Source organism: Chinchilla lanigera, unplaced genomic scaffold (genome assembly GCF_000276665.1).
Source record: "Chinchilla lanigera isolate Chin_1 unplaced genomic scaffold, ChiLan1.0 scaffold00122, whole genome shotgun sequence".
NCBI classification, from domain to species: Eukaryota; Metazoa; Chordata; class Mammalia; order Rodentia; family Chinchillidae; genus Chinchilla; species Chinchilla lanigera.
In genome coordinates, this window is record NW_004955523.1 from 2,596,633 (window position 1) to 2,619,421 (window position 22,789).

At 49.9% G+C, this 22,789-nt stretch overlaps 1 protein-coding gene across 5 annotated transcripts in view; it reads left to right on the forward strand.

Annotated features, from left to right (window-relative positions):
* The window catches only part of Dpf3 (D4, zinc and double PHD fingers, family 3), a 295,896-nt gene that overhangs the window by 173,598 nt on the left and 99,509 nt on the right, over positions 1–22,789 (forward strand). For all 5 annotated transcript variants that reach the window (XR_001231939.1, XR_264640.2, XM_013507168.1 and 2 more), the window contains 2 exons: positions 708–803; positions 10,711–10,789. Coding sequence is in view for 3 of the 5 variants with exons in the window: in XM_013507168.1 (XP_013362622.1) it covers positions 708–803; positions 10,711–10,789 (175 nt within the window). In the remaining 2 variants the exon portion in view is untranslated. The remainder of the gene's footprint in view (positions 1–707; positions 804–10,710; positions 10,790–22,789) is intronic.

The following is a 22,789-nucleotide window of genomic DNA, read 5'->3' on the forward strand; positions in this document are numbered from 1 at the left end:
CCTTCCCTTCCCTTCCCTTCCCTTCCCTTCCCTTCCCTTCCCTTCCTTTCACTTCCTTTCATTCATTTCATTTCAGACAGGTCTTGCTAAGTAGTTCAGGTAGGCCTTGAACTCATGACGATTTTTCTGCCTCAGCTTCCTGAATGCTGGAATTTCAGGCATTTGCCACAAGCCTGGCTAACAACAGATTATTAGGAGCAGCGCATTAACATTACATTCCAGTCAAAGGCATAGGAAGTTACTTGCTTTCATCAATCAGGGTGGGGTTCCAGAAAGGTAGGGAAATGAGAAACGTATTCTTATATTTCTCAGGTGGCCCTTTAGGCGCACAAAAATTAATTACATTAAAGAAGTAAATTTTGCCAGCATTGGTGGTATAGGTCTGCAGTCCCAGCACTCTGGGAGGCTGAGGTACGAAGACTGCAAGTTCAAGCCCAGCTTGGGCAATTTAATGACTTAGAAAGACTGTCTCAAAATTAAAAAAAAAAATTTTTTTTTAAAAAAGGCCTAAGGATGTAGCTCAGTGCCAAAGGCCCTTGGTTCAATCTCCAGTACTATAAAACAAAACAAAATGAAACAAAGTACAACAAAACCAAAACAAAATAAAACACCAAAGGCAAAGTGGAACACTCCCAAAATTACCCTCTGAGGTTTTTTCCTTTGGATTTTATTTCTCAACTCTTCTATTGACTTTCTTGTTATTCCAGAGAGTTTTGGAAAACGATGAAAATGTAGATGAAGGGAATGAAGAAGAGGATCTAGAAGAGGATATTCCCAAGCGGAAGAATAGGACCCGAGGACGGGTAAGTAGGGGGATACCAGGAGGGAGGGAAGAGATTAGCAAAGTGGAGGCCAGAAGAACAATCAATGCCTACGTGCATTCCGGGTCCCCCTCTGGCTTGGTTGTGATGGTGTCCATGATTGTACTTGGAAAGAACTCAGAGAAGCTGTCATCCTCGTGGTAGCCTGGAAGTGTTCAGAGCTGTCAGGGGGGAGGAGGGGAGGCAGAGGTGCTCTGAGGGAGGATGGGGGATGAGGGCAGTGTGTCTGCCACACTCATGACTGTCTCAGAGAGCAGGCTGTTAGTTTCCTTCCTTGCTGTTAGTCAGCTTTCTTTTGGCTGCAACTAAACACTCATGACTTACGGAAGAGGCTTACTTGGCTTATGGTTTCAGAGGCTCCAGTCCATGGTCTGCCAGCTCCACGACAGAAACATCAGTGGGAAGGGCATGCCAGAACCAAGATGCTTACTTCACGGTAGAGCCCGGGAAGAGTGCCTGAGAGGAAGGGGCCAGGGACCAGATTAGTACCCCTGGTCACACCTCCATGACCCACCCAGACACATCTGCAAGTGTGCTTTACTAATCTTCTGGGCATTTCTTAATCTAGTCAAGTTGACAGAACAATTAACAGTCACACTTGGTGTCCCAGGGGTTGTCCAGAATGATAGGGCCAGGACACTTGCTTTGGGATGCACTTCCCTCGGTAGAATTAGGGGCCTGCTAAGAAAGCAGAGAGCTACAGTTTATGGTCCCCAGTGGGTTTGGCATGACCTTTGGAGGCTTGTGGTATTGCAACAAGCAAGGAAGGGGTCTGAGTTGGAGGATGGCAGAGGGAACTCATCTGTAGTCAGAAGAATGAAGTCACAGAAGTGGTCCCTGTGGGGGCAGGGAACCAAGCTGGGTGTTCAGGTGGGTTCTGCAGAGGCCTCTTGTACAAGTCCAAAGGGACTTTCTTTGTAGCTCTTCAGGCGTCTGCAAGGATGTAGGACAAAGACCAAGTGTAGTGGCCCTAAAGGGGTAGACTGCAACTCTCCAGCAAGGAACTCATTCTTTTAGGCCTGAGGGTCTGGCTTCCATAGGCTGTCCTGGGAATCACCTCTCTCCTAGCTAGGAGGTTAGTCTTGTGTGCCCCGTGGGCTAGGGCCCAGCAATAGTTATGGCAAGTCTCCCTGCTCTCACTGTTCTCATGCTTTAGTGCAAACCAGTATCACACAGAGATAACTGAAATTCAGATTCTCAGGACCTGTACTCAGAAATTCTGATTTAGTGGGCCTGGGGTCAGGTTTTGACATACACAATAGAAGTTCCCAGGCGACAGCTTCGTGTAGTCCAGTACTGCTGCTCTGTGAGCTGTGGTGCTTCCACCCGATGACAGGACGTGAGCTTTCTCCAGCTGATGCTCCCTTACCTAACGGTCACCAGGTTCATCAATTACCAATGCTTTGACTATTTCATCTCATCTGTTCTCTTTGTTTTTGCTGGTTTATGTGTTTGCTTGATCCCCCCACCAGCCCCAGAGAGGCTGACAGCAAATGCTAGACATTTTATCATATACTTTGGTCTGTACCTTTAATGGTATCACTTTCATACTTAGTAAAAACAACCATTATTCTCATGTGTACTATCCAATCTCTGATCATTTCCCTCTGATTTCTCAGAAAAAAAAAATGCTTTTTTCTGGTTGTTTTGCGTAAAACTTAAGTCTCATTTATTCTCCACACGCCTCTTCCTCTTTACACATAGTTTTGCCCTCTAGTCCATTTATTTGTTGAAGAACTTAGGTTGTCTTATAGAATTTCTCATGGTCTTGATTTAGCGGGGTTGTAGTATTTTATGCCTTCCTCTGTCCACTAGTATTTCCTGAAAATTGGTCCAATAACTTCCCCTTTCTGAGGTTTCAGTTTCCACAGTTTTAGTTACCTGGGGTCAGCTGTGATGTGAAAACACTAAGTGAAAAGTTGGAGAAATAAACAAGTCATAAGTTTAAAGTTGTTCACCATTCTGAATGGCATGACATCTCATGTCAGCTGGGTCTGTCATGCCCCACGTATGACTCAGCCAACGCATCCACCCTGTATATGCCACCTGCCCATCAGTCACTTGGCACTTTAATTGCCCAGGATATCACATTCACTGTCGGTGGTATCGCAGTGTTTGTGTTCAAGTGATTCTTATTCTATGTACTAATGGCCTCTTTGATTAGCCATGGAGAGGACATAAAGTGTTTCCTTTAAGTGAAAGTGCAAGTTCTTTATTTAATGAAAGAAGACGTATTGAATGTTGAGCTTCCTAAAATCGAGGGTAAGAATGAATCTCTCTGTGAAGCTGAGAGGGAGAAAAAAAAGAAATTTCTGGTAGTTTTGTGACTGTACCCCACACTGCAAAGGTTCTGGTCACAGTGTATGATAAGTGTGTAGTTAAGATGGAAAAGGCTTTAAATGACAGGGCTTGGTATTATCTAGGGTTTCAGGTATCCATGGGGGTCTAGTAAAGAGACTCTGCTGCTGTTTGATCAGACACCTGAACAGATGCAGGATATGGATACACAAACATTTATTTTGAGGGGGCAAGAAGTCTTTTCTAGGTGATGATATGTACTTCTTGCCGCATCCCCCATAGGTTTATGTTACCTATTTGTTCTGCTTTCAGAGGTGTTGAAATTGGTCCATGAATTTGGGTTTTGTGAGCCTGATCCCTTCCTTAGAAAGTTCCTCATGGAAGCGATGGGTGAACTTAACCTGGACACATTCCTTCATAGTGGGGAGCAGTTACAAAATAAAGAATAACTAATTCCATCGTTAAAGGAAACTTTGGAGCTTGGAATGGGCCCCTGGTGAACTCCAAGAGCTGTGTCCCTCCTGACCTGCTTCCCTTCCTGCTCTTCTCCCATGAAACTTTCTGGAGCAGGTTGTGGAAAACGGTCCTCTTTGCATTTTCTGTACTCCAAACATAAGTCTAAAAGACTGAACTAGAGGTCGGTTAATTGGAGTTAGTGTCTTGTCCACAGGAATAACAGTAACTGCCACCATTCATACCTCCTGAACACTTTAAACTGGGTGCAGTGGTGGACTATTTTCAAAAAGAGCTGCTACACAGAGGAGGATAACTTTGTGCCAGGCACTTTACACAATGTTCTCTATTTCTGCTTGTCCATTACACACCAGATTTCAAAAACTTACTATGAAAAAGAGAATGCAGAACACCTTATTGCTATATTTTTATTTTAATTATATTTAAAATTATAATGTTTTCGGTATATTGGGTTAAATAAAATATACTACTAGAATTAAATGCACCGGTCTCTTTTTCTTATTTTAAATTTAAATTACAAATTTTTTTTGTGGGGCTGGGGATTGAACTCAGGGACCGTCCATGCCAATCATGAGTTCTACCACAGCTACATCCCCAGCTCCCCTCTTCTAAATGTGGCTACTGGAAAAATCGAAATGACAAATATGGCTCACATTATAGTTCAACTGGCCAGAACTTCTTTTGTTCTAGTAGAGTTGTATTATTACTCCGAGAGGTTAAGTAACTTGTTCAAGGTCACCCAACCTAGTCATAAAGGAGGCGAGATTTGAACACAGGACTGTGTTTTTCTCACTGGTCCAGGGCGCAGGATGTAGCCAAAGTCCCACTTGTTAAATAAACAGTTGAATGAACTGTTAAATAAACAGGGAAACAAAGAAAAGTCATATTTCAACTTCAGAGAGAAAAGGCCTGGACATTGAAGACTGAGTGGAACCAAGACTTGGGTCTTCCTGATGCTGGCCAGATGGCAGCTCATGGCTCCTTGGCGTACAATGACGCTGTGGACATGTTAACCACGCTGGGAGCTGTGGGAAGACCCAGAGGGTGTGGGTTAGCCTCTCTGTGTGGAAATAAGTGTGTGAAGCTGCTTTATCACAGCATCAATTAAGCTGTCTCGCCACTCCTTAAAGTGGCCAATTCCAACTCCTGCTGAGACTGGAAAATAATCACTCCTCTATCTGTTGCCAGACTACACCTGGTCCCTCAATGTAGTCCTGGATTGCAGCTTCAGTAGCACCCGATGCTTGCTAGGAATGTAGGGTTAATTCTCCATGGACCAGATTAGGGCCTGCACACTGACTATCCCCCCAGGTCCTCTGTAGGCACATTGAGGAGGCCAGGGCTAAGAAAGAGATTACAGGCTGCACTACATTATTGGAACCTCTATCTTGTCTTAGTTACCTTCTTGTTGCTGGGACAAAGTACCTGACATCCACAAGTTGAAGGAGGGGAGATTTATTTTAGCTCTTGGTTTCTAGAGGCTTCAGTCCATAGTCAGCTGGCTCCGAGGTCGGGCAGCATGGCAGAGGGACATCATAGAGGAAAAACGGTTCATGGCAGATCAAGCAGAAGGCAACAAGCACCAAACCTCCCTTTCCCTTTTATTCCCTTTAGGCTACAAGCCTGTTGGTTGGTAGCACTCACATCCAGGGTAGGCTTCCCTGACATCCACACCCAGAATTATGCTAAATCAATCAGTGGACTAATTTAGTTATCACATACCCCGAATCCAGCCAACTCTTTAAAGCCCCATATATGAGCCCATGAAGCTTTGGGGGTACATCTAGATACAAGCCCTAACAATCCCATGAATTCACATCCTAGCTCTACCATTTGCTACACCTTGAGTGAACTATGTAACCATGTGACCTTGGCCAAATGGTATAAGTGTTCTAGGCCTCAGTTTCCTTATCAATAAATAAAATAAAATACAAATAAAATAGGAGTAATAGCACAGCTAATTTTGAGTGCTTAATAAACCTAGATATCATTAGGAGGGTGAAAATACAAGGAGCAACTCTTAGAGCTTTGACCAGGTGTATTCCTGAGAGTTGAGGGTAATTCAAACCGAAAAATTCATAACTGTGTCTATGGTAACCTCAGCCTGAGAAATCAAAGCTTTTTAAAATTCATGAAATTATTGAGTCATACATTGAAGAATAATCAATCAATCAATGAGTATTTATTGATGCATGGTGGTGTAGTCCAGGGGAATTTGCAGTTAGTACAGTACAAATTCTGCCGCAGCAGGTCTGGGGGGTGGGGACTGAGCTTCTGCCTAGTTTATAAACTCCTAGCGCTGCTGGTCTGAAGACCACACTTTTCTTTGCAAGGCTGTGGAGCAATGGGTCTCAATTATTTTGGTCTCAGCAACTCCTTACAGTCTTAAAAATTGCTAAGAACCACCCAAAGTCATTTTTCTGTTCAATTAACTAATGGTTTGCTATATTAGAAATTCAAACAAAAAAAAAATAAATTTAAGAGCACACAAACAGTGAAACACTGTCGTATGCCGCGCAGCTGCTATAACATCCAGCCCCGCGCTTGTGAGAGAGTGAGAATGAAAGGAGAGAGCGCCGTTTCAGCACATTATGCAGTAGTTTTGATGCTGATTCCAGGACCACTCTTTGAGAACAACTGGTAGAGAAGAATTAGCTCTTGGCTTGAGACTGTCTGCCCTAGTTTAGGGTCTTTTAGTTTCGGGAACCTCAATGGCTCGAGCAAAATGGGGAGGACTTGAAAAGCTGCTGGGTCATGCCTCAAACTTGAGCAATCTTTGAAGATCCAAGCCACAAGAAGGGCAAGAAAGCAGCAGGGATTTAGGACTGGGGAATAGTGAAGAGTGAGACTCTTCTTGCCTCTGTGTTTCATTTTCTAATGACTCACTTTCTTGCTCCTCTTCGCACACGGCCCCACAGCTCCTGAATTTGTGATCCTCACAGTTAAAGTGCTTTGTACTAAACTGGGCCCACTGTTTCCCAGTTCTAAGTCCCTTGGAGGTAGGATCTGATTGGCTAAACTTGGAGGTAGAATTGGATTGGTTCAGTAAACAGGTGACTAGTCCCAAGCCAGCCAATCAACTGTGGCCGGAGGGGCAGGGCTGTGTGGTGCAATCATGGCTACCTTGGCCAGCCAGTGCATGTGAATGGGAGTTGGGCTGGGGAGGAGTGGTGTGGAGTGAGCGTTTCTCATGAGGGGAGGAGGATGGGTTTCTTTTGGGGAGTCAACCTCAAAGGTTCCTATGACAGTTTGGAAAACTAGGTCCTCCTCCTTCCACTGCTGCTGTGTCCAGATAAGTCATGGCCCATCTCAGACCTTATTTCACCAAGAGACAAATAGGACTAATAACACAATTGGTCTCACTTATAGGATAATTGCAGGAGTGAATTGAGGTAATATATATGACAGAGCTTTATTGGCTTTGCATATTGCTATGCTAAGTGTTAGGGATTCATTATAAAGTATAAAATCTTGGTGCTCAAGGATGTTAGAATGAAACTGGGGAGAAGATGCTAAGACCCATGGTACCATGAGATAGCCGCAAGCACCTGAGCATGCGCTAACCAAATGCAACAAGAGTCCAGAGGAGACAGAGACCAATGTGGGCAAGGAGGGAAAATAATTTGTCAGATACTTCCTGTGGACTCAGCACGGTCCCCTGTGGTTTCACACCGCTTGGCTGTAACTCTCAGCAATTCTGCCATCGAGGTGTTGCTGGGCCCATTTTGTGGCTAACACTATCTAGAGAAGTAACCTGGCCAAGACATAAGGTGAATGTATGCTTGGGTTTGGGTTGAGTGTCTCCTAAGACTTTATATCTTGAAATTTAATCCTTTTTGTGGACTATTGAGAAGGTGGTAACTTAATCTGGCTGTGGTATTTAGCGATAGGTGATTAGCATTAGATAAGGTCGTGAGGGTGGAGCTTCTGTGGTCGAATCCTGGTGACTGTTTAAGAGGGAGAGACCAGAAGAGACCCACACACATGTATGCCCTTTGTATCTTGCCCAATGATGCTCTTTGCCACTTGGAGACTCCCAGCATCAAGGCCATCACCAGAGGGGGTCCCTAGACCATGCACCTCCAGAATCATAAGTCAAAATTAACTTTTCTCTCTCTTTAAGATAAAGTAGCCCAACTCAGGTATTTTGTTGTAGTAATAAAAACTGACTAATACAGCTGGCGTGCAAACCTATGTCTGTCCAACTTGCAAGTGATGTTCTTTTTACTCTTCAATGTTCAACAGGAAGATTTTTGGAGGAGTGGGATGCTAGCAGGATTAAAGCATAGACTGAGTGTGCATGGGCAGGGGAGAGGCTAGCTGTGCAGAGCTTGAGGAATGCAAAGACATGGCTGTCCCTGGAGCCTGGGGTGAATCTGATGGAGTAAGCCCTAGGCTGCCATCGGATCGGTAAGTGGGTTGTAGGTGACAATGCAAGAATGTGCGAATGAACAAGTGACCATAGACTCCTGCCCCTCATCCCTCTGGTCTAAGTGGCCTGGCAGTCCTGCCACGCTGCCTGGCTGGGGCAGTATGGATTTAGAACCCCAGCTGGTGAGTTCTTTGGGCTCTTCAGGGCTCAGTTGATGAGCTCCTGGATTAGGGTGTGGAACAGGGAGGCAATGCATAGCCTGCGATGGCCTTTGAAGGAAGAAACCGTAGCACTTGGACACGGACAGGGGAAGAAGAGCAGAGATGATTGACTCACTGCCTCCTGCCTCGCTGACTCTGTATTCAGCAAATGTTTAAGGGCCATGTACGTGGCTGGCCGGCACTGTGCCTGGTTCTGAGCATATTGGTGATCCAAAGAGACGGCTCTGCACCTCGCTTGGGGCAGACAGAAAATCAATAAGCAAAGCAACACGTGTGATACCACGGCAGACGGTGCTCAGTGTCAGAGGAGACAGAGCAGGGTGGAGGAAAGGGAAGGGAGGAGCGGGCACGAGTGGATATCCGTGGTCGGAGAGGGCTTCTTGGGGGAGGCAGCAGTGGTGGTGCAGGACCAATTATATTCAAGTTACCTCAGGAAGCATCCTTTGCCCATCCCCTCAAAGGCCCTATAGCTATAGTCCTGTACTGCAGTGGGGGAAACTGAGGCACAATGTGTGGGAGCAAGCATCCGTCAGGCTGGCCAGCCCTGTGGTGGGGGAATGAAAGCCTGGCTGTCTTCAGGCCACCCCTCCTGCTGTCCCCGCAGCCCGCAATCCCTGGTGCTTTGGTTCACCGGGGATACCTCTCTTCTCCCTGGAGCTATTTCTAGTCCCGTGGAGCCCTTTCCACGTCTGCTGCGCCCGCCTCATTCTGCCTGACTTACTTTCACCTGCTCAGAGGCGGCAGTGACAGGGCCGCAGGCTGCACGTCAGGCTGTCCCTAGCTCCTCTGCAGGGGCGGGTGGGGGTTGAGAGCCGCTGGGGGTGACCACCCTCGGTTTCGTGGGCACGGGGCCTGTCAGAGCTGTGGGGTGACTGCCAGTGCCTCGTGCTCCCTCTTGGGGTCAACTCAGAGTAATGAGGGTGGGGCGGGGGAGGGCTGCTGGCTGTCAGTGTGTGGGGTGGGGGGGGAGCAGCCAGAGGAGGGAGGTGGAACCGTGCTGAGGCGGTGGCAGGGGCGGCAGCTTGGCAGGTGGGCTTGATTGTGAAGTGTGTGCTTTGTGACGTGTGTGCGCTGCAGGCCTGGGGCACAGCTCTTTCTACTGTGAAGTCTCCATTGAGGTGCATGCACTTGTGAGTGTGTGAGTGTGTGTGAGTGTGTGTGTGTGCAAGCATCCCAAGTCTTCCCACTCTGAACTTCCCGGTGAAGTGTGTGTGCGTGCGCACGTGTGTGCATGCCGGTAGGAGCACCCATGCCTTTCCATCGTGAAGTCCCCTAGGCCAGGCCCTGAGCCTGCCCCACTTGCCCTGCACCCCGGGGCACTGCTGTGTCTTAGCCTCATCGGGTGCCCCTCCTTCTCTGTCCCCTAAACCCTCAGCCGCCCTTTCCTTGGCGGGAGTTGACTGCTACTCGTCATCAAAGAATGACCTGGAAGAGACCAGGGTGCTACACGTGACCAGTGTGGGACTTACAAGGGTTTAAAAATAAACCTTACTGAGCCGCTGTGCTGGGCTGCAGTGCTGCCGGCCAGCTCTTGGCTGGTGTCTTATTCCCAAAGGTAGAACTCACCACCACCCTCTCTGCCGCCCCCGTACTCCACTGACCCTTCCCGGGAAATGCATACAGGAGGGGGCACCAGGGTCCAGCCCAGGAGACCGTGAGAGGCAAGGTTGCAGTTGTGGGCTGGAGGCAGACCAACCCTCTGAGAAGGGGCAGGGAGAGTTCTCCGTGCCTGGGCTTGTGCCTGGGGTCCAGACGCCAGGCCTGGCTATTTTCTGAGACACGTGGGAGGTTGGCAGTATGGGCATAGGAACCTGGGCTGACAGTTGCCATTATATCTCCTGCCTCACCAGGACTTGCTCCTAAAAGCTATCAGTTGATCAGCAGGAAGAGCAGAATTGGCATCTTCATGCTGTCCACAAAGCTGGAGGAAGAGGCCTTGGGGTGTGGGAATTTGGTGGACGTAGAGACATTCCTTTTCTCTTTTGCAGTATTGGGGGCTGAGCTATGTCCCCAGACACTTTTCTCAAACTTTTAGTTTTGTGATAGGTTCTTGCTAAGTTATTGAGTTTCCCAGGCTGGGCTTAAACTTTGATGCTCCTGCCTCAGCCTCCCAGAGTGCTGAGATTATAGGCCTGCACCACCATGCATGGCTAGACCTGGGTTTTCAGTCGTACTGCCCTGAGTTTGTGTGCTGGCTTTGCACTTAGTAGCTGAATGATCTTGGGCAAGATTTTTGACCTTCTTTTGCCATAGTCTCCTAATCTGAAATGGAGATCATTGTGCTGCCTTCTTTTTTGGAGTTATTGTGAAGACTTAATGAGATGGTCCAGGTGAGTAGCTGAGTGATTTGGGGTTGGGCCTCAGTTTCCTCACCTGTAAAACCGGGTTGGAGTCAGCTCCAGGGCTGTGACGAAGGTGGCACGTGGAGATGCAGGGGAAGCAGGCAGGGCCTCGCAGGCTGCACGCTCAGGGCCTGTCGTGATGACCGTCATAACAAACATCCCCAAACCCAATGTCTCCCCAGGCTCGTGGCTCTGCGGGTGGCAGGAGGAGGCACGACGCCGCCTCTCAGGAAGATCACGACAAACCTTACGTCTGTGACAGTAAGTACAGGCTCCCCCGCCCCGCCCTGGCCCCACCCTTCCCTGTGCTGCGTGGGCTTCCGGCCCACCAGCTGCTGGGACTCTACCCTGGCTTGGCCGCTTGCACCTCCACCGCAGACCCGCTCCTCCTGCTGTTGCTGCGGCAGGGACGTCTGTGCGTGAGGGAGAAGCCCATCTGGGAAGCTCCTCCCTAGGTCTGTGCTCCTGTGTCTGGCAGGCTCTCCTTCCCGGCTTTCCCCTGGCTTGCTCTCCTTCACTCTCCCCGTCTCTTTTTAACATTCACCCTCTGTGTCTCTCTCTGTTTCAGAGAGTTACAAACAAAAGCATAACTGAAACCCCTCCAACAAAGGTACTTGGCTTCTGTGGCTTTCCATTTGTTTCCCTTTAATTTCCTCTCTCTCTCTTGTCCGAGGTAGGGCAGGTTATGAATCTTCCTATGACAATGACTTACTTTAATAAATGGCCCTCCATCCATCTCCAGCTTTTCTTGCTTGCTTCAGAGACATCTTTTGGACAAGCAACTACCTGCCTTCTGGGTTAGAGCCTGCAGATAGCGCTAGGGTGGGCAGAGGAACAGGAGTGGCCAGGAGTCGTGGCCAAGGTGAACCTCGAGAACCCTCAAGAAGCTTGAGGCAGGATTGTGGTCAGCTGGAGACGCGGCCTTTGTCCTTCCCAGGTGCCAGGGCCTGGGGTGGTGGCTTTGAAATCCTTGCCCTGGTTAACTTCTTACTACATCAGGCTATATGGGCTCATTCCATGGCAAGGGTGACCCTCAAACCTACTCCCCATGATCTTCCCTTCCCGTCTTCTCCCCCTAAGCGCAGGGGGCTCTGCCGTAGAGGAGATGGGACTGCTGTGAAACTGGCAGCAAAGAGGCCGCAGCAGGTCCTGGCTCGGTGCTTGCTCTGGGAGCCCCTCCACCCTGCCAGGGAGAGAGCCAGGGGAGAGGGGCACAGGGGCTGCGCTGGGGTGCTGTCTTTTTCCTCCCTCTTCCCTGGACTCTTTTGATTTCAAAAAGTTATTCTATGCCTGGTGGGGTGGCAGCTGGCTGGAGAACATTTTCCTAGAAGAACTCAAACTCCATGAGCCCTACCTGGCTGCTCAATACACCGTGTGGATGACATTCCTGAGACGCCGCCTGCGGGTAACGTGTCCACCCTGTGGCAGCTGCCTTCCAGGATGAGGTGGGAGCAGGGGATGGATCTGATGTTTTCTGGTAATGCCAGGGGCTGCCTGCTTTGGCCTGGGTCTTGCTTCCTGGATGGGGCTCCATTTGGTTCTGACGTAGAGACGGCCCGAGAATGCTAGCCCTTGGGAGACTGGTTCTGCGCTGTGGGCTGGGAGGGTCCTCAGGCCCAGCAGCGCAGGCTTTCAGCTGCGTCTGGATGGAACAGGCCATCCATCAAGAGTGCCAACAGCTGCTCTGGAACTGGGGCACTGCTGCTCTATTCCTCCTTTAGAAAGCTTTTTTTATGTATGCGATTTTCTGCTATCATCGGTAGTAGAATTATCTCCATGGCTTTCACTGGATTCCTAGCCAATAAAAGTCCCATGTAGCACCAGTCACACCCTGTGTGCCCTTCGCTCTTGCTTCTCTCGCTGCCGGGTCCCTCTCTTCCCACCTTTCTCTCTGAGATCCGCCTCCTTGTATGTTATCTTCATGAGGCGCCCTTTCTGAGCATCCTCTCATCCAGCCGCCCTCCTTCTGCATAGAGTGCGAGCTCCTGACTTAGTTCGCGGCTCTCGGTGCTGTGTGCTGCTTGATCCACTCCCCACAGGGCCTCTTTACCTTCCTGGCACCCTGGAGTCCTTGGGAGGCCTAATGTATAAGCTGATATTGGCTTTCCAGAGTCTTCAGCAGCTGCTTTCTTGCCTCTGCCCGCCCGTATGCAGCCTCCCTCTTCCTCCCGTGGAGGAGCGAGGCCCACTGTAGATTGCCCTTCTCTACTCTGGCTCTCTTAGGACACTGTATGGCAGCTTAGTGATTAATAGACTTTATTTTTATCTGGTGCCCTTCAGTCATAGGATCCTTTGGGATAGAAATGACCTTTGGAGAGGTCATGAGTCCCACCCCCCACTCCTCAACTGGGCAAGGAATGCTTTTAATAATCTCTAATGCATCCTAAGTAGAGAGGTGTCTGGTCGCCCTTCTCGACTGTCCCCAGGGATGGTGTTACCATAAGCTGCCCTGTTTTTTTCCCCCCATGATTCCAGCTGTGCTTTGAATGATTGCTTCTCCTTCATAGAAGCTGAAAATGTTCTTTCCTAAAGGTCCCCTTGTCTTTTGTGCATCTTTGGCCAATTGTAGGCACATGCAGCATTTTGTGACTCCCTGGAGTCTCCGTTGGTTTAGGGCCTCAACCCGTAATCTCTATGCTGTCCTGCTCTGCATTCCCTTCTGGGTCTGCGTCTAAGCGTAGCACTCCCGTTGGAAGCAACATCAGGGCCAAGTGGCTCAAGAGCAACAGACACATTTCCCTGTTTATGTTACACACCAGCGCTTAGCATAGCCTACTTTGCTGCCCCGTGCCCGCCCTACCCCATCCATGCCAGGTCCCTCCAGGTGTTTGTTCTTTTCCACTCATGCCTGCCTTTGATTGTCCCTCTTTCCACAAATCACTCTGCATTTGGCCCTATTGAGTCTCAATAAACAGGTACAGTAATGTGTGACTTCAATAGACAAGATTCAATAAAGGCAAATTTAAAGACATTGCCCAGTAGTTAAATTTCATTCTCCACAGATTTGCAATCCCTGCCATTTTTGTGTCATCTGTGGTTTGATTTGCATAATTCCCACTCCATCTTTAAGAGTTATTTATGAAAATATTAGGTCACCTTGGACCCCAACACCTTTCTCCGGGGTTACGTGCAGTTAGAAATAGCCATTGTTCAGCTGTGATTGCATTTAACCCTTTCTGGGATGAGTTCTTGAGTGTACCACTTGGCTGTGTAGTTGGTCCAAGCTTCCCTTTCCCAATGGGTAGTTGAAATATTATCTTAACTGCTAACTTCAGGTGAGAGATAGTTTGCTTCTTGCCTTTCACTCAGCCACTGAATTTATTCCATCTCAGAAATATTAAATCACCTGAATGTAATATTTTTATCTAATCTACAGTGTGTGCATGAACACTGTTTTCGAGCAAATAACCAAGCCCTTATTAATTACCTTGCAAATTTCCAAGTTAAAGAGTTAAAGTTCTGCTTCCTCCCTTTCCATCTCTTACCTGAGGAAATGTGTTCATTACTCACAAACAAAGCAGCTGAACAAGAGTTTGTGGGGAAGGCTGCTACCATCTGTCCAAATGTGGACCTTGACCACTTGCACGGTAATAAGCTAGGTGTCATCTAATGTGGATTCCTGGGCCTGGCGTCCAGATTGCAGGAGGAAGGCCGAGAGCCTGCATTTTCTGAGCGCTCCTTGGAGAATTCTTACCTGTTCTGAGGTTTGAGAAGGACTGATTTGATATATTTGAATGTGAAGGCTCTTGGCCTCTTGCTGGTCAGCCCTTCTATTATTTTCTGCTTTTTGCCTGGGATTTCTTGATGCTTCCGGCAGCTTGCTTCTGGTTTGCATCATGGATCGTCAGTCTTTCTTCACTAGTTCTCTCAACAACTGTGAATCTTGGCAGCCTAACATAAAACTGAGGAACCCAGCGCTTGATTTTAATTTAGTCAGAACTTGACATCCTGGGAATGTCATTAGCCCGTTTCATAGGTGGGATGACAAGTGGGGACAGGCCTGGGGAAGGAATCCTTGGACTTGGGATCCTGGGATGCTTTAGACATCCTTCTAGGAGTTTGCCTGTCCTCTTCCTAGCTCCAGCAGCCCCGAGTTGCTGCTGTGTGGGCATCGCCAGGCAGACCCCTGATGAGAGACCCACTTTCCATTTGCTTTATTCAAGGAACATGATGGAAAAGACTCTGGTGGTGATGGAGTGCTATTCAGGGAGAACATTGTGTCTTCAAGCATTAGCCATTCAGGGAGGAGCAAGGGTGCATCTACACCTCTGCTGGACACAGCGAAAGTTCTTTCCCCTCCAGTTGTTTTCTGAATGATATTAACGATTTCTGTTAACAGGGGCATATTCTACACAGACGGCTGTGTTTAGCATTGTGCTTAGATTGTTTCTGTAACCCCCACACGAATCTTGAACACAGGGACAGGTGACCTCGTTTTACTGTGAAGCCAAGGGCTCAGAGAGCCGAGGGCACTTATCTGCAGTCACACAGCTGGGTAATGCTAACCCTGGGAGTCAGTGCCAGCTTCTTCTGCTCTGGCACTGGCACGCCCTGGAACACCTCACAGACAAGCCACGGGTTTACTGTGCCCTCCTGTCCTGGAGTTCTCCAAAGGCTGAGGGAAACACGTTTTAAAAATTAATTAGTGAGCGCACTCACTTTATTTATTAGGAGAAGCCCTGTCCACTGGTGACAGATGCCTTCTAGGTGTCAGGTGGGTAAGCCGGAGCAGGTAGTAATTATAACTGAAGGGGAATAGAATGAATTCTATGATTTTGAGCCTTTTAAATTTGAGTCTATTAAAATCAGCCCTCCCTTCCCAAACTAGGGCATCAGGGTGAATTAGTGACAAAAGTCAAACGGACACGACAGGCCCTGCTGGGACATGACGCATCGCTGAGTCATGTCCGCTATGCACACATCAGGAGGGGGTCCTCACCTCGCTGTCAGTGCCGTCTCTGTTCTCTCCCACCCTCACGCCACAGATGTGTATTTTTGATTGCGTGGCCTGTGACTGACAACGTGACCATGCCACAGCTGTCTCCCTTTAGAAACCCGGTGGGGGCATGGCTATCTCTTGGGGACAATGCCGGTGTAGGCCTGGCAGTCTTTCTCGGGGCCCTGGGCTACCCTGAGTTGCACCCCTTCCCCGCACTGTGGTCGCTTTCCTCCCAGGCAGCAGCTTACCCCGGAAACAAGATGTGTCAAGGACCACAACTCGGAATAGAGTGTGGGACATCCTGGGCTGCGCCGTGGGCCCCGAGGAGACGTGGGACGGGGGATCGGGTGGATGGGATGAGCACAGCCTGAACCACAGCGGTCCCAGAAATCTGCTTGACCTCAGCCCTATGCAAATCCCTCTATTTCACCCACATGTGAGCACAGTGGGGAGAATCAGATGACTACTTTAGTCTTATTAAAAAAAATTCTGGAGAGCATGAAGGCCTACAGTCGCTAAGGCTCATGTGCGTTGAGCATCAGACTGCAGAGGAAAAGCCGATATGCGGTCTTCAGGCTCACTGCCCCTGTCAGGAAAGGGGAGCCAGGCTCGTCACTCAGTTGTCTCTGCTGTATTATCTTGTGGGCCCTTGGGTGGGGTGAGGGGAAGTGGGGGAGGGTGGCGAAGCCTCTGTGCCCAGAAACTTGATCTGTGGAGTGAGGCCTGTGGCATGGGCTTGATCCCTGAAGACTGAGTGCGTTTGTTATCACACAACTGGGTCCACTTGGATACTTAAGTGTCCCTGCAGAGCCGGCCAGAGGCGGGGCTGGGGAGAAGATGTGGTTTCTCCTCGCTACCCTCACCCCCTCCTGCCCCAGCTTCCTTCCTTCTACTTCCCTGTCTGCCAGCCCTGCCCTCTCGGGCCCTCGTTGCCCATTCCCCCTCAAAACCACCACTGAAGGCAGCCTCTCTGAGATGTGCCCCTCCATGTTTAATATTTTCTCATCCTTTGGAACCTTGTTCTTGCTTGCTGTTACTTGATGCAAATCCTGTGACAAATAACTCCTATTAAGGCCTGGATGACCCAGCAGAGTATAAGTGTGAACATTTGTAGAGGTGCTTTATATTTAAAAAAAATTTTTGGGGGGCTGGGGATTTAGCTCAGCGGCAAAGCGCCTGCCTGGCAAGCGCAAGGTCGTGAGTTCGGTTCCCGGTACCGGAGAAAAACAAACAAACAAACAAAACAAACAAACAAACAAAAAAATTTTTATTGTGGTACTACAGATTGAACCAAGGGACTGCTGAACTACATCCCCAGCGTGCCCTCACCTTAGTGAGACAGGATCTCACTAAGTTGTCCAGGCTGGCCTTGAACTTGCAAGTAGTTGGGATTACAGCCTGGCTGTTTTATTTTTTTAAAATAACTTTTCTCTCTGGAAATAGTATTTGTTCATACACAATGAGCAGAAACTACAGATACGCAAAAAGGGAATCGTGAAATCACCCATAATCTTACTCTTCAAGTATAACTTCTCTTGTGTCTGCTGTCCACTCTTCTAGGGTTCATCCCTTCCCTTGCTCCTCCCCCTTCCGGTACTCTCCCACGCTGTAACATGTGAGGAATATCTTTCCATATCAGCACATGCATTTCAGTGTCATCGCCTTTAGGGCTGTGAAGTGTTCCACAGGGTGGACACGCCGCAGTTTCTGGCTATGTCCCAGTTTGTGCAATCAGTTTTCTACTTGTTAAATGTTTAGGCAATGTAAAATTTGCTCATCTTATTTAAACAGTTGGCTCACTTTTGACGGCAGTGTTGCAGCTGTGTCTTTGCGTAATGCTATACTGTTTCCAAGAAGCAGAATCATGAGGTGGAAGGGGCTGGGGCAAGCCATGCTAGGCGGTGTAGGTCTGGGTGAGAGAGCTGGGGAGCAGGAACGTGCACTGACGGTGGAGGGAGATGCTCAGGTCAAGCTGTGGCTCTGCCACTTGTCATCGGGATTTCCCGAGGATCATTTTGCCGCTGGGTGTCTGTTTCCTCGGCTATGCCGGGAGGTGGAAGTGGTGGGGGAGCATAATGAATGTTTCCCCCACTTTTACCTTTTGCTTATTTCCTTTCTCCAATATGCTTGGAAAGCGCGGCCTCCCGCCACACAGGGGCGGGCTTGACGCCCTGCCAGGTGGTGCTTAAGGAGCAGGCAGTGAACGCTCTGGGAACGGGCAGGAGTGGAGTGGGGCCCCGTGTGTCAGAGGCGCTCCCTGGAGGCCGAGGAGACCCTCCCTGAGCACAGAGGGGGCTGATTCCGCTTTCCAGGGCTGGAGGGATGTTTGCAGGTGTGGGAGGTGAGGAAATAACAGCCACGGCTGAAGTTTGCTGACCTAAGCTGTAGGCCTGGAATGTTCTATGGGCTTCATCTATATTAGATCTTCCACCCTTGCAGCTGTGCCACGAGAGCGAAGCTGTGGTCATCTCCACCTTACAGACAGGGAGGCCGGGGAGGAGAAGGGTCAGTTAACTTTCTTGGGGTCACACAGTGAATGGCAGAGTGGTCCCAGTCATCCATCTTTCCCCACCGCCAGCACACACACGGGCACTCACTCTTCCTGGGCTCTGCGGGCGCCGTGTGCTCTCTTCTACGAGGCGCCTCTCACAGGCACCCCAGCAGTCTGTCTGTGTGTCTTCTCGAGCTGGACTGTACCCCGCAAAGCAGGGACCATGCCACAGGCCACTGATACCCCAGCCCCAGCACAGCGGTGCTCTGGATGTGTTGGTGAATGGCTGGGAAAGGGAACTTGGGATGTTCGTGCTAGGACTAAAGACAGACCCCGCTTGGCCAAAGTAGCGAGTCTGAGCGTTGAGCCTGGGGATATCAGGCTGAGCGGTTCAGAGGGGAAGCACGGCGATCCTGGAGACAAGCCTAGAAAAGTCAGCCCTGGGATCAGGTGTTCAGGGAAGACAGCCTGAAACCTAGGGGCTGGGAGGAACTTTTCCAGTCAGCTGTAGCCCGGGAAGTCTGGATGGTGGTACAGCAGGAACCAACGGACCAGGCAGGCAAGGCAGGCTGTGTGAAGGAAAACCCCGCGGGACCTGCAGGGCAGAGGCAGGATGTGGGGTGCAGGAGGCAGTGGCAACCGTGACTCGTAGCATCTTGGGCCTGGGTGGTTGAAAGATACCAAGAGAGGCTTACCTGGAATATTCTAACGGGGGAGGTAGCTGAGTGTGGTGCATGCCTGTAACCCCAGCACCCTGGGAGGCTGAGGCAATAGGATCAAACGTTTAAGCCCAGTCTGGGCAACTTAGTGACTTAGTGAGGGCCTGTTTCAATAAAAAATAAAAAAGGGCCGGGGACACGGTTCAGGGTGAAGGCCCCAGTTTCATTTTAGTATATGTGCTGCCGAAGTGACCTCCCAATACAAGAAAGAAAGAAAGAACCCATGAATGAAGAAAGAAAAGAGAGAGAGAAAGAATGGAGGAGGTAAGATTGTGAGAGGGGAAAATCTTGACATAAAGGTTTGTGCAAATGGCAGGACACCCAGGCAGGAAAGACTAACAGATGTTTTGGGGAAAGAACCGAGGAACTTGTCAATGTGGGTGGAAGGGGGCTCCCTCAGGTAAGGGCCAATGAGCCACACCAGATGGACCCACAAATAAAGCCCGCCTTGCATCTGAGGCAGCGCTGTGTCAGGTGGTCACCCAGGCTGGGCAGGAGTACAGCGGTCCCGAGGGAGAGGACACCGCAGGATTCCCAAGCGGAGAGGGCTGTCACACGCTGTGGTCCATTGGTTCTGGTGCTTGACTCTTTTCTGATTCCTTCCCCATAAATGTTGGCAGTTGTGTTTATTTTTCAAACTTTTTTTATTGCAAGACAGAAAAGACTACCGTTAGCTAAAAACAGGCTAACTAGGGTGCCTCAGAAGAGTGGAAGACACTGCCTTGCCAAGGGATGATAGTTGGAAGAAGATGGTTCTGGAATCAGGAGCCCCGGATCGGCGTCTTTGCCAGGTTAACGCTTAGCCATGATCTTGGGCACACCACAAGACCTCTCTGAGCCTTGGCTTCCTTGTCAAGTGAGGACAATGCCATGAACCTTGTAGGGATTCTAAAAGGCTTAAATGAGACCGCACGTAAAAGCAGTTAGTTCAGTGCCTGGTCCCTAGGTGTTTTCAATCATTTTTTTTTCTTTCAGTACTAAATATTGAACCTAGGGTCTTCACATTAAATTACATCCTCATCCCTTTCTATTTTTTTTTTTTTAAACTTTGCAACAGGGTATTGCTACACTGCCCAGCCTGGGCTCAAACTTAAAACCTTCCTCTTCAGCCTCCCAGAGTGTAGAGATTACAGTGTGTCCAAGAAAGCTCAGCTCAATGAATAATTTCTTATTTATTCTAAATCATACCTCAGTCTGCAGTTGTGTTCTGTGCACTAGCTGTTGGAGTTGTGAGGCTCTAGGGAACCAGTCTGATAAAGTTAAATAAATTAGCAAAAATAGCCAGTGTTCGCTGAACATGTGTTATGTGCCAGGACTGGCACAAAGCTCTTTGCAAGTGTAAACTCATTCAGTTCGTACTGCATCATATTACGTACGAGCTGTTAATATCGCCACTTTAAAGACAAGGAAACAGACTTGGAGTGAGTAAGTCACTTGCCCAAGGTCACATAGTAAGTAAATCAAGTGACCCAGGAAGGCTGACCCCAGAGTTTGTGACAATTTGGTTATTCTGCTTTTTAGCGAGGCAGAAAATCACCCCCCTATTATATTTGGTGCTTTGGTTTGAGGGGTTCTTGCATTTCTCTCCTGGGAATGCAGAGTCAAATTAGACAGTATTTTGGAAGGAAAGGCTTATTGCATATCTCTATTCCCATTTTTAACTGGAAGTTACATTCACGCATAATAAATTCCTAAAATAAACAGACTACCTTCCTTGAATGCGGATTTGCTGGTTACTGGGACTTGGGAAAATCTTGGGTTTGGTATCACTTCTAATATAAGGGTCAATGTCAGGCCTCCTGGAATGTGGCTATGAAAATTTAGGATGTTATACCCTAGCCTCCTGTGTGTCCATCCAGAAGATACAGTTTAAGATAAGCATCAGGAGTGCCCTTAAGGAAGGAGCAACGCCGCAGGAAGGCAGCTGCAGACCTTGCAGGGTGAGCGGGCAGATGGGCTTTTCAGTCCTTGGGCAGATCTTCGGGTGGAACCTGGGAGCCTACATCACTGGCCTGTCCCAGTTGAGGGAGCAGTAGCTTCAGAAGGTACACAGGTCTCCAAGGACCGGAGAAAACAGAGGAGGGGACACAGAAAGTCACCTCTCATGTTTTACAGATGAGGAAACCAAGGCCAGAAGGGGATTTGTCCAAGGGTGCGCAGAGCTTTACTGTCAGACCCCGGGTCTCCAGAAGGCCACGCTCTTGTCCGACATCCAGGCCTTGAGGGGGAAGGAGGGGAAGCCCACTGGGGTGCAGGCACCCTGGGCTTGGCCAAGAGTGACTTTTGTCACTTAAACAGGAGCAGGCCTAAGACACTGCAAGACCTAGACCAATTTTGCAGCTGTGGCTTTTTTTCACTTTGAGCTCTGAGGAGCCATCATTAGCTCTGGAGAAAAGCCGAGCCGTTTAAAGTGGTCTTAGGGCTCAACACCCCCACCCTGACTACACAGTCTGAGCTGGCGGTGGCTGAAGTCTCTCCTGGGTTTTGTCCCCAGATGAGTTTGCATCTGAGAGTCACGCAGGGCTTTTCTCACTTTGAGCTGCTCCCCACTGAGGGGATGGGCTGTCGGCACCCCGCCACCCCCAGGCAGCTCTGCAGAGAGAAGGAGGGGCGGGAGGAGGGGGTGGGGAGCCCCCAACTTCTGCGAACCAGTCTGGTGGCGGGTGATTCTCTTGACAAGATGGTGTCTGTGGGGCCTGTAGGACATGAGATTCTGCTCGGAGGGGCTGAACGGCAGATAATCTGATGACAAAGTGATTGTGGAGATGCGGGCACAGTGACAGGGAGGGAGGAAGCCCTGCAGATCCGCAGCCCACCGGAGACGGGGAGCCTGTCGTCCCCAGAGCCTGGGGGGAGGGGCAACCTGGTGCCCCTGCAGGGCAGAGCGGGCAGTGTGGCCCCACCCTGCTGGCTGCTCATGGCCAAGAGCCACCAGAAGCAGAGGACGAGGCTCAGCCCCAGACGCCGGGGGACTGGGTGGGGGCTGGACAAGCAGAGGCTGTGTGGCGCGTCTTTCAGAGTGTGCTTCAGGACAGACAGAGCTGGGTTCAAATCCTGACTCTGCCACCTGTGGAGCGGTTTAAACTCCTCAGGACTGAGTTTCCTCCCCTGTAAAATAGGGGCTGTGCCTCATGGGCTGTTTTGAGATTCTGCGTAGGGATGTCGGGCTGCCTGCTTGTCTGTGGGGGTGATGCACTGGAGGACCAGCGGATGACCGGCACCGCTGGTGGGTGTCCCACATGTGGCGGACAGCAGATGACTGGCCTGCAGAGAGAAGGGGCGGTGGCCCTAGGGTGCCCCGGGGCAGAGCTGGAATGAAATGTGGCTGGTGACTCTCCGGGCCTGGGCTTTGTCTCTCGGATGCTCGTCCCGTAATTGCTTTCAGTTGCTGCTTTCCGTCTCTGGGAAACCACTGGCTCAGATACCCACTGTGTGCTCCAAGTTGGGCTGATGAAAATGTGCCAGAGTCATTAAGTTATCAGTGGGGAAGGCGGCCGCTTCTCCTCGGCAGGAAGGATTCTGCTGTCTGCTGCAGCCGGCTTTGTTCACACAAACTGCCTGAGGCCCCCTCCTCCTCCGCTGCCTCACCATCCCTACCCCAGACAAGGACTGCGGTGGGGTTAAGGGGGAGAAGGGGCATGCTGTACAGATTCTGGGGGCGACACCTGGAGGCATTAGTAACTCCGGCCAGGAGGTCCTGCGCAGAGAATCCAGCTCCGCTTTGGGATGTGGGCAAACGCTATTTCTGCAGCTTGACAGATGGATCCGCCCCAGGGGGAAGGAGCGAGAGGGAGGCAAGCTGGACCTCCCTTATTGTCACAGCCGTTGCTCTCCACACGCACCGTGCCAGGAACACAAAATCCAGGTGCTCGCTTGCCAAGGTGAAAGGAAGGACCTTAGGCTGTGCACAGGCGAGGCTGACTGGTCCCAGGGGTGATGGCTTCAGAGGTGCGTGACGCAAAGGAGCGTACCCTGGGGAAGGAGACTGGAGCAGGAAGGCGGGGGCCGGGCCTCTCTGCACGCTTCAGCAGTCTTGGGGCTCAGTCTGATTCCACACGACAGATATTTCCACAGTGAGATTGCTGACATGATAAAAGGAGAGCAGATGGCTC